General features: G+C 47.0%; 2 protein-coding genes across 2 annotated transcripts in view; one reads left to right on the forward strand and one right to left on the reverse strand.

The window, feature by feature from the left end:
- The window catches only part of NETO2 (neuropilin and tolloid like 2), a 53,201-nt gene extending 44,299 nt beyond the window's left edge, over positions 1-8,902 (reverse strand). Inside the window, exon 1 of the mRNA XM_023555671.2 lies at positions 8,820-8,902. Within this exon, the coding sequence (XP_023411439.2) occupies positions 8,820-8,853 (34 nt within the window). The 5' untranslated portion in view covers positions 8,854-8,902. The remainder of the gene's footprint in view (positions 1-8,819) is intronic.
- Positions 8,852-9,952, forward strand: LOC135228343 (skin secretory protein xP2-like). The gene has a single exon (XM_064273519.1). It carries the CDS (start codon positions 8,852-8,854, stop codon positions 9,950-9,952), a length of 1,101 nt encoding a protein of 366 aa, XP_064129589.1.
- Positions 9,953-12,039: the final 2,087 nt, after the last annotated feature.

Below are 12,039 nucleotides of genomic sequence, written 5' to 3' on the forward strand. Positions count from 1 at the left end.
TTCTCAAATCCAAAGATACCTCATACTTTGAACTCAAAGTAAGGCACTAATTCTTTCAAGGTAGAAATCCACACCAAAATAAAAATTCTAAACTCCATAACCTTACAGTTTAGTTATGCAGAGAACGACCTATGAGTTGATGCTTGAAAAAGGTAGTGCCCACCATTTATGCCCTTACTTCGGGTTCTGGAATTTACTCTAGGCCTTGTAATAAACGGTGTGTGATACGACTTAATGCAGAGGCTTACAGGATAAGACAGGTGCTATTCCAGTGCGATACAAATCCTCAAAGCAACTCCTTTTATTCACCTCCTTTTACCCAGAATCACTGTCATTTTAGCTCTAAGCAGAGAATCTCATCCCGAGGCCTTCCAGGGGCCGTCCTTCCATCGCGAAAATAAGGTCACATTTATTCTTTCCACTATTCTTTTCACTACTAATAGTGGCCACTCTGACCAAGGCAAAAAATACTGGAAAAGAGACAAAATTATTATTTATAGACTATGTTATTTAAAACCTAGAAGTGCCAAGACAGTTACTTTGAAAAATTACATCTATTAAGACAAATAAAGACAGTAATCCTCAAATAGTGTGCATCATAATCATCTGGAAGGCTTGCTGAAACACGGATTTGGGGGGGGGGCAGCTCCAGAGATTGTGATCCAGTCGGTGTGGGGTGGGGCCTGGTATTTGCTGAAGTAAGTTTCATTATGACGCTGAAGCTGCTGGCCAGGAGTCTGAAACAACTCAATGGCATCAGATTTAGTCTTTTTTGGGGGGTGGGGGGTGGGTGGGTAATACAATGATAATATGTCAAAGGAACGGAATCCCTGGGCGGTATAGTTAACACACTCAGCTGACAGTGCTGGAGGTTGCAGTCTACTCACAGGTGCCTCAGAGGAATGGCCTGGTGATCTACTTCTAAAAAAATCAGCCACTGAACACCTTTTGGACGGCAGTTCTACTCTGACACACATGGGGTCACCATGAGTTGGAATCAGTTTGATGGCAACCGGTTGTTTAAATTGAAAGAAATGGAAGAGACGGCTTTTTCTTTTCCTTTGGTGGCGGTAATGGCAAGTTTGGTCTACAGGGATGAGGGGCTCGGTGGTGGGTTTGGAAATGCTGAGCTTGAGGTGAATACTCTATTACACTTATTCTTTCAATGTCCCTAACAAATCTGCTTGCTTCTCAGCATCTGCACTTGACTTCCTCTGGCTTCTACAAATTACCTTCACACTTTGTAGAACCTGCACTGTCTAGGAACCCTTCCTGGCTTAATTTTACTGGACAATATTCACTTTTCACTTCACTTGTGACTATTCAACAGCTCTCTCTGGTTCTGTTTCTTTCACTGATCCTGTATGCTCCTACATTAACTAGCATTAAATTTGGCCTGAGTACTAGCAATACCCAAACTAAGAATTTAAACAAGATACAAGTGCACTTCTCTGTAATGTAAACTGTGGAGATAAGCAGTCAAGACTGGAGTGAGGGTTATATATCACTACCAAGAACTTAGGCTCCTTCTACCCTCATTGGTCCACTGTGTGGCTTTCATTTCCAAGGTCACCTCATGGTCCAACATGGATGCTGGAATACCAGCCACTACACTTTCATTACAGCTATAATGTCTGCATCCAATCAGCAAGAATGAAGAAATGATATACAGCATTTTCCCTCCCTTCGAAAAATACTTCCCCAGAATTTACGATTACGTAAAAATGTTTAATTTAGCAAAACAAAACGTCCTCCCAAAGTTGCACGTACTTCTTCCACTTACTGGCTAAAGTTAACCAGTCACACAGCTGTGCCTAACTCTAAGGGAAGTTGGGAAATACGGACTTCGTTTTAGGTTATCAAGTGCTCGGCTAAAACTGGGAGCACTACTGAAGAAAGGTAAAATGGACACCGGGAGACCCAACGCCGTTTCTACCACAGTCCCCTACGGTCTATTTTGTGCACAGCAGCCAGCAATATTTCCATAAGAGAAATCAGACCATGGTACAGCCTTTCGTAAAACTCTCCGATAGATTCCCATTACATTAGAACACACCCACAGTCCTTATTTTAGCTTCAGAACTCCTACATGATCTGTCCTCTCTGACCTTCCACCTTTTTGACTGTTATCACTGGTTACACAGACCTTTTTTCCCACTGCTTCAGTAAAACCACACCAGTTACCATCAGGTCGATTCCAAATCATGGCAACCTCATATACGTCAGAGAAGAACTGTGCTCCATAGGGTTTTCAACAGCTCACTTTTTGGAAGCAGAATGCCAGGTATTTCTTGAAAGGTGCCTTTGGGTGGACTTGAAACTCCAACCTTTCAGTTAGCAGATGAATGTTATTATTGTTAAGGTGCTGAGTCAGTGCCGACTTATAGTGACCCTATGTACAACAGAACGAAATGCTGCCTGGTCCTGCATCATCCTTGCAACCCTTGCTGTGTGTGAGCCCACTGTTAAGGCCGCCGTGTCAATCCGTCTTGTTGAGGGTCTTCCTCTTCTTCACTGATGCTCTACTTCACCAAGCACGATGTTCCTCTCCAGAGACTGATCCCCTCCAGACAACATGTCCAAAGTATGCGAGACATTGTCTTGCCACCCTTGCTTCTAAGAAGCGTCCTGGCTGTACCTCTTCCGAGACAAGCCTGTCCACTCTTTTGGCAGCCCGTGGCATACTCCACATTCTTCGCCAGCACCACAACTCAAAGGTATCAGCTCTTGTTCAGTTCTCCTCATTCACTGCCCAGCTTTCACACGCGTAGGATGCGACTGAAAACACCACGGCTTGGGTCAGGCTCACCTTACTAGTCTTCAAGGTGTCATCTTTGCTTTTCAACACTTTAAAGAGATCTTTTGCAGCAGATCTGCCCAATGTAATGCGTCTTTTGATTTTTCGACTGCTGCTTCCACGGGTATTGATGGATCCAAGTAAAACGAAATCCTTCAAAACTTCTTTTACCATTTATCACGACACTGCTTACTAGTTCAGTTGTGAGGATTTCTGTTGTCTTTATGTTAAGGTATAATCCACACTGATGGCTGTAGTACTTCATCAGTAAGTGCTTCAAGTCCTCCTCACATTCAGCAACAACGCTGTGTTATCTGCATACTACAGGTTGTTAATGAGTCTTCCTCAAATCCTGATGCTGTGTTCTTCAGATAGTCTAGCTTCCAGGATTATCTGCTCAGCATGGAGACTAAGTAAGTGTTACGAAAGGATACAGCCCTGAAACACATGTACCCTGATTTTAAACCAAAAAGTATCGCCCCGTTCTGTTTGAACAAATGCCTCGTGGTCTATGTACAGGTTCCCCATGAGCAAAATTAAGTGTTCTGGATTTCCCATTCTTTGCAATGTTATCCATAATTTGTTACAATCCCCATAACTGAATGCCTTGCACGGCCAATAAAACACATGTAAACACCTTTCTGGTGTTTTCTCCTTTTGGCCAGGATCCATCTGACATCTGTAATTATAATCCTTGCTCCACGTCCTCTTCTAAATCTGGCTTGAATTTCTGGTAGTTCCCTGTTGATGTGCTGCTCCAACAGTTTTTGAATAATCTTCAGCATTAATTTTACTTGCGTGTGATATTAATGATATTGTTGAACAATTCTCACATTCTGTTGGGTCACGTTTCTTTGGAATGGGCACAAGTATGGATCTCTTCCAGTCGGTTGGCCGGGTAGCTGTTTTCTAAATTTCTTGGCACAAACAAGTGAGTGCTTCTCATGTTGTATCCATTTGCTGAAACATCGCAATTGGTATTCTGTCAATTCCTGGAGCCTTGTTTTTTGCCAGTGTCTTCAGTGAAGCTTGGCCTTCTTCAGTACCATCAGTTCTTGATCATACGCAACCAAATAGGTTAATAGTTTACCCCACCCAGGGATATACTGGGTACTCAGGTGGCACGGTGGTTAGAAACTCAGCTGCTAACCAAAAGGTTGGCAGTTTGAATCCACCGCTGCCCCTTGGAAACCCTATGGGATAGTTTTACTCTGTCTTACAGGATCAGTATAAGTCAGAATCGACTGGACAGCAATGGGTTAGGTTCGGTTTTAGGGAGGCACTAGCTATTCCTTCTGCCTAGAATCTCTTTGCATGGCTAGTTCTTTCAGTTCTGGTCTCATGAGGCCCCCTCTGACTTTTGAAGTATCTCTGCATTTTCTCTTCATCTTGTTTTATTTTCATTCTTACTGTTATTTTCTTGCTTGTTTATTGTCTGTCTCTTACTACTAAAAACAGCGGGCCTTGTCTGATTCACTGGTGCATCTCCAGTGTCCAGCCAACAATGGCATTCAATAAAAGTCTGCTGAATAAATTAAGTGATCAAGCATGGTCCTGATCACACCTTTGTAACGCCATGACATATAGTACAGAGCCCTGCACTAACAAACTGGAAAACACACAGCTCAGTAAGCAGCCATGTGTTCGACCCAACTTCTTTTTATCTGACTATGAATCAGGGGGTGGGAAAGGAATTGATATTTTTCTTCTTCATCGTATGTCCAGCTACTGCTCTCCTTTTCTTCCAGCTGGGTCAGTTCACCTTTGTTAGTAATTAAACATGCCTCTTTTCAAACCTTTCTATAGTATCTAAACAGTAAACAAGAGGTTTATTAAATGCCACAATGCAACAACTAACTGGTCTCCCTGCTCATTACTACTGTCTATCAAAACAAAATGGAGTTCGGTCAGTCTTCATACCATTTGACGTAGTTAATAACCCATTTTTCCCAAATTTCTTTCCAAAGAATAAAAAAAACCCAAATTTAATCAAATACAAGCTTACTTACTGGAGTTAGGAATAATGATGGATCTCGGTGAACTTTGGGATCACTCCAGCCCACATATGCTAATCACACTGCCAGTCATTTTTGTGAGAAAGAGTAACTCAGCAACGCAGGGCTCCCCCTTTCCTGCACCATGTGACAACCTTGTTGGTACCAGAATATCTAAGCAGTGCAGGGCTCCCCCTTTCCTGCACCATGTGACAACCTCCTTGGTACCAGAATGCTCCTGAGGGGGCAGTTCTGTAGGTCTACTCTAATGACACTGGAGTCCTCCCCCGACACACACGGCAGCTTCCGTCACATTTTAACACGAGCAGGCCATGTTTCAAAAAGCATTTGCTATCTTCTCACTCACGAGTACAGTAATTTCCGATATGTTATTCTAGGCATATTTAGGCCAACGTGTCTTAATGTCATTTTGATTAGGAAGAATTGAACTTTCAGATCGGCATACTCTGTAATTTTGTATGTGACGTATAAACATGCTGAAAAGTATTCGTTCTTTCAGGGTGGCCCTGTTGTTTGCAATGATTGAGACGGTGGGCCCCCCACCCATCAGAGCAGCCTTGCTCTTATCTATCATTGTTGTTTTTACTCTGAAGAATGGGTTTTGGAAAGTTTGGAAACCTCTAGATTAGGTCACTTAGGATTTCCCCCCTTCCATCTCAAAGACTATATAATCGGGATCTCAAAGTGTCTCATGATCAATAGCATAAATAGAAAAACGATAGGAGACTGTGCTGAATCAGCAGTAACTCAAGAGCAGACTTTTAATTGCTATTTTTAAAATCTTAGGCATAAATTCTATTTAGTCGATCATTCCAAAAAGGACTGAAAGTGGTTTTGATTTGAACTTGCTTTCTAATGCACGTGTGTAAAGAATCACGAGTCCTTCCTAAAAGGTGAGCTTGATCTCGAAACATACGTAAACATTTGAGGGTTTACTCTAATACAACCATCACGCAATAGGATTTTTCAATTGCCAGGCTTAACACAGGCTTTCCAGTCCTTGGGGGAAATAACTAAAAGCTCATTTGTAACAAAGTTGTGTTTAAACCCCTCACTGTTAAAAGGGGTTGGTTTTTGGTACCAGGCTTCTGCACAGTCACAGATTAGTTTCTTTGATGAGGTTTAAGAAGGAAGAATAGGAGCTAAGAGTCCTCACAGTCTCAGGCGAGGTTCCTGATATATGGTGTAAAGGGATATTTGTGCTGTTACATCGTAAATTTAACCACAGCTTAAACCCAAAAAAACCAAACCCACTGACATCGAGTCAATTCTGACCCATAGCGACCCTACAGGACAGAGCAGAACTGCCCCCTACCTTTCCAAAGAGCGCCTGGTCGATCTGAACTGCTGACCTTTTGGTTAGCAGCTGTAGCACTTAACCACAGCTTAAAAGAGCTTAAAAAAAAAAAAGACCTTACACAGCTTTAAATCAGGTAAGTTAAACAGGATCCCCCTGGAGCTGGCGTGCAGAGCGAATAACAACAGTAAAATGGGTTTATAATTCTCTTGCACTATTTCATGTGGCTCTGACGGTTACTCTGATAGAAGACAAGTCAAATCTGATGAGACCTGGAGTGATTCCAGCAGTTGACAGGGAATTACTCAGTTTCACCAACACATGAAAGGTTGAAGAGGCCTAGTAGATCTATCCTTTTGTCCTCAGGGCTGAAAAGTGAAACAAGAAGAACTAATGGCATCTTAAACAACTGAAATTATCTTCTACTTAAAATCTCAAACACTCATTACAGCTGATTTGTTTCAGTAAAAACTGACCATAATAATTCAAACAAGGCTTTTGGTAGGTAATGCCTACAATTAGGCAAATGTTAAGTGTTTCAGTTAAGAATCTCCTCAGTGTTGAAGCAATTCCCTTTACAGGATCCTTAAGGGATACCCACGCCTTGGTGCACACAATGACTAGCACCAGAAGAAATGGCTGACATTTTTAAAAAGAAAAAGTTTTAGAAATTAAAAATAACACAAAACAAATCAAAACCAGACCCACTGCTGTCTTGTGGATTCTGACTCAAGACATGCTGTAGGACAGAGTAGAACTGCCCTGTAGGGCTTCTAAGCCTGTAAATCTTTTATGGATGCACACTGCCACATCTTTCTTCTGTGGGCAACACATACATTTGGTAACAAAGAAAAAAAAAATAATTAAGTGACAGAAATGGCTATACAGTGGAAGTGAATCTTCCCTTCCCTCTGTCTCAGCTCCCTCAGGTTTTCTCCTCAGAATCAATTACTGCTAACAATTCCTTGAGTCCTTCCAAGACCAACTCCCCGCATTTACAAGCATAAGGAACTTCAGAAGACTTAAAAATAGCTTGCCTTCTCTCTAGTAGGCCGTGTAGCACATAAAAAATTCAGCTTAAACTGTAAAGATATTCCAGCATGTAAAAATAGTTTAAGCTGGGTAACATCAAAAAAAAAAAAAGCTGGATACTACATTGTTTTTCACTAGCTCTACCATCACCACAGAATCCTGTCTTGCAAGGTGCAACGATTAAATGCTATACCACTGTGGCCAAAGAGGGCAGTGTGTATCAAGGATACAAAGCAAAGGCAGAAAATCTGCAAACCTGTTTACCATTCCAGGAGTACGTACAGAGACCCTGTCCTACACAGCTGTTTCGTCAAGTTCTGCAGGTAAAGCTGAATAACAGATATACCATGATTTCTCCCCAAGGTGCTACCCTCGGATGGACTGTCATTAGGATGAGAAGCCCGGTGAGCACATCAGAACAAGGGAAGAAAAGTCAGACAAGTCTCACTATCAAAAATCCCACTGTGCATATAACTTATTATGAAAAAGAATGACAAAATTTTAACCCCCAAGAAACGACTATACAAACTACGAGTTACAGACGTGAAAACCCGTGGGATTAAATTCAGAATTGTTTTTTTATTTCAATATACTGAAGAAATCACTAAGAACTTACAGACTGAAATATTCACCATCCTGGAAATCCAAGACAACCTAAACACAAGCTATAAGACGCATATACTTGGGCAGTTAAAACATTTCAAGCTAATTTGCTAAAATCTCAAGTCCGAGTTTTGGAATATTCAGAGTTGATCATTTCTCCCGTTAAAATTTAAAGCAAAATTATACTGAATTTTCTAATAAAACGTTTGAAAAGAAAAGTCCATGAAGAAAAAAAACGCCAAAAGTTGTCACTACAAATATCAAGATACAAAAACATATATATAAAACAACCAACACAATACCTTAAAACTCCCTTCCGGCAGTATAAAAAAAATTTTATGACATTACAACTTACATTCCCTTCTCAGTGTAAATCAGGAGAAGAAAAGAGAAGCCCTTTATTGAGTTGTCCTGTTTCCTTCTAAGGATTGAAAAGATTCATTCGGTGCCGAGCTTCACAGGCAACTCTGGATCACAACTGTACCTGCCCGCGTACATCATGTCCACCTGAGACCACCGCCTGGCAGCGCAGGCACGGTACGTTCCGGAGCGTCGTGCACCGGACAAGCCGGCCGGCCGCCTCCTGCTCCGACAAGCCGGGGAGACTCGGGCGCCCGCGCACGGTGTCCGGCGGGCTCGGGCTCGGGCTCGGCGGGAGGAGCGTCACCCGGGCCCGCCGAATCGCCCCCGGAGCCCGCAGTCGTGCCGCAGCCCGGGCGGCCGCAGCAGGTGGGGCCCAGCGCGGGCACTCCCTCGGCCGCCCGCCAGCGGGGTCCCGGCCCGCGCCCCCCGCCGGCCGCCCGGGCTTTCCGGGCGCGCTGCCCGCCGTCCCGGCGCGGGCTTTCGCTGTGGAAGCGGCACCACTTTTGTTCGGAGATTTCGGAAGAGGCCGGCCTCGGCTCCGCCCGCACAGACCCCCCAACTTTACGCGGCGGCGAGGGCAGCGAGAGCCGAGGGACCCCGTCGCCCCACAGCCCCAGGCGCCGGCGGGCGGCTCCAGACAAAGGGTCGCCGGCGCCGGCGGGGAGCGAGGCCGAGGCCCGCAAGGGGCGCCGTCCGCGGCCCGGGCGCTCACCTTTGAGGACCGGACACAGCTGCTCCAGGGCCATGGTGCCGGCCGGCTTGGCGCCGCGCGAGGGCTGGGGCGGCGGCGAGGAGGCGACGCGGCGCTCACGGCCCGGCGCGGCGCGAGCCCCGCTGCGTCCCCATCGCCGGCCACCAGGCTCCGTGCCCGCGAGGCAGGGCTCAGGTCCTGCGGCCCGCCATGGCCGAGCCCCCCGGCGGGCTCCAGCGCCGCTCGAGCCCCCCGACGGCGCTCCGTCCCATGGACCGCCCCGGAGCCGAGGGACGAGGATGCGCGGGCGGGGGCCGGCGGGGCCCGGCGCGGGTCGCCCCGGTACGCGGCTCGCGAGGCCGCCGGCTGCGGTCGTGGCGCGGGCTCCGCGGAAGTGGCGAGCGCGGGGAGCCCAGGCTCATTTAAGCGGCGAGCGCGAGCGCCGCGTGCCGGCCGCCGCCCGTGCGCATGTGCGGCCCTCGCCCCGCCCCCGCCCGCGTGGCCCCGCGCCCGCCCACCAATCGCCTCGCTGTCCTCCCGAGGCCTCGAGCCCCGGGCCAGCGTCGCGCGCCCCCCGGCGGCCGCTCGTGGGGCAGGGCGGGGCGGGGCGGGCAGCGCGGGTCGCCGCCAAGGGAGCGCCCGCCTCCCCTCTCACCCACCTGCACGTCTCCGCTGTCGCCGACGGGGAGGGGGCGCCGACCCCTGGGCCTCCCGGGTCTCAAGGTCAAAACTTAGCCCTCTCGGCTGGCTGTGGCACTGACCGGGGCGGGAAAGCGCAGGTGTGGGCGCGGGCTCCGGAGCGGGGGGCGCCAGGTGAGTTAACCTGCCCGCCGCCAGCGCTCCCCAGGTCCCGGCCCGAGGCCACGTGCCTGACCTCACGACCCCGCCGAGCGTCAGAGCCCCTCGCGGGGTGGGTGCTGTCGGGGTGCCCCTGGAGTGAGGGACACGGGGCTGTGGACGCGGGGGTAGCGCCCTCTCAGCCGCCGAGCCCGCCGCGCAGCCCTGACCCCACTGAGGAAGACCTCGGAGCTGGCGAGCTGCTGCTCCCCGCGGCGGCCGGGTCAGCCCCACTCACAGCGAGCCTGCAGGACAGTAGAGCTGCCCTGGGTTTCCGAGGAGCGCTGGTGGCTTCGAGCTGCCCACCTTCGGGTTAGCAGCTGAGCTCTCCGGAGCTACTGCGCCACCAAGCTACTGCGTTCGGTACGGTATTCGTTATGGTTGTATCTCCTCCGTTGATGGTTCAAACCCGCCGACGGCTGCTCGGGAGGAGGATGTGGCAGTCTGCTTCCCTAAGGATTGTAGCCTGGGAAACACTCTGGGGCAGTTGTGCTTTGTCCTGTAGGGTCGCTATCAGTCGGAATCGACTGGATGGCAGCAGGTCGAGTTTGGTTTTATTTTCTCCATAGCACTTATTTCATGAAATTTCCGCGTTCATTTGTTTATGTGTTGGTTCCCCAAAGCCCCACTCCCTAAAAATGTAAGCTGCTTGAGGGCAGGAAGGCTACACTCATTCATCATCCCATACTTACCGGGTGTTCACTCTGTGCTGTTGGGCTCAAACATAACGATTCTGAGGATGGCCCGGGACCGGCCAGTGTTTCAAGTTTCTGTTGTACATAGGGTCGCTGTGAGTCGGAAGTGACTCAGTGACACCTAACAACACACTATGCTCTGAAAACAGTGACAGGTGCTGGAGAAACAATTGCGGTTAAGGCACCGTAGACAGAATACTTATGCTTGCGCCTGACATGCAGTAGGAGTGTCCCAGAAATGTTTATCTAACTAGCTAAGGACAATGCCAGGCGACTAAAAATAATCTTTCAGGGCCGGCAAGCTCTTTTCTCTTTCGTTCTCTTCCCCCAGGAAGGCACAGAAGTGTAATTAAGTCACAACGTTTACAAATGAAAAACATGTGTAACACCAGTTATCAATGCGTTTAGCCCTTTGGCATGTGTCTGGTGGGAAGGTGGGGCAACAGATGCCTAAGTTTGGGTTCTTAGGGACAAATCACCGACAGTTAAATGGGGATTGCACACAAGAATCAACTAGAAAATAAAAAGAGTGTTCCGTTTAAGAGGCAGTCACACAAATACAAGGAAGTGACATGCAGGGAGATTGAGATAGTAAATGGTAGGAGTCTACATTATAGACGATTATTTTATATATATATAGACGTTATAGATAATCTGGGCAAAAGTGGAAGAGGCTTTTCCAGCTTCTGGAACAGAATAAATTCTCAATGCACAGCTGTTGACAGAAATCGGTGTGTATGATGTCAGAGAAGGAGGTGACACAAAGAATGGACAGGGTGCAGATGGCAAGTGGGGAAGAGAGAAGGAAGATGAACGTTTACTTCAGGAAAGGAATAGGGGCGAACATTGCATTTGGGACAGTGGTTTGGTAGTGATAAGAAGTAAAGTCGACTCTGGTGGACTTTGATTATGGAGATTCTTGCTTGAATGCTAGGCAGGGGAGTTTGTACTTGATTCAGGAGGCTGGGGCATAGTTTTTAATACGGAGTCATGGAGTTCTGGGAAGATTAATCTGGCGGTTGGGCTGAGGATGTAATAAAAAGGGAGAGATTATAGCAACTGTAGTAATTCAAAATGCAGAAATGCAGTATAGCACTTCATTCAGCTTAGTAGCTCTGACTAGAAGTATTACTTTTGATAAAACCTAAAAAGTCTTTCCTTTTCTGGTATGTTGGCTTGGGAATGTTCATTTCGTGGCTCCCTATTAGGGAACCTGTCTTTAAGATGTACTGGTGTAATCATTCGTAGATGATTTTTGAGAAATGTAGTAAAGCACAGATCATAGCGGAGACTACTGTGTGGCCATATGTTAGCTAAATCAAAAGGAAAGCAGTTTGCATATCTCTCAGCTGGGGAGTTCTGTATTTGGATTGTTATTTCTCCAGAAAATCACCCAGTAGTACCCAGTCTGTCCCCAGATTCCCTGCCAGTTCCCAGGTGATGGGGGCCTGGCTGTCATTGCATCCTGCTGGCCTATCCAGGCTTTGGTCTAGCTTCTTCAACTCCTCGCAGTTTAAATTTGGTTTTCTCTGACCAAGCCCCATGTGTCACACAAATAGAATCATTTCGTATTAACTTACTAGAATGAATTAAAAAAAAAATTACCTCAGCATTTATGTACTTACAGATTTCTGTTGTCTCATTCTTTGCTGTTTGAGAACTTTTGTGTTTTATTAACTGACAGCCTGAGAAAGCAGGTTATTGTGTTT

Source organism: Loxodonta africana, chromosome 21 (assembly GCF_030014295.1).
Source record: "Loxodonta africana isolate mLoxAfr1 chromosome 21, mLoxAfr1.hap2, whole genome shotgun sequence".
In the NCBI taxonomy this organism is placed as follows: Eukaryota; Metazoa; Chordata; class Mammalia; order Proboscidea; family Elephantidae; genus Loxodonta; species Loxodonta africana.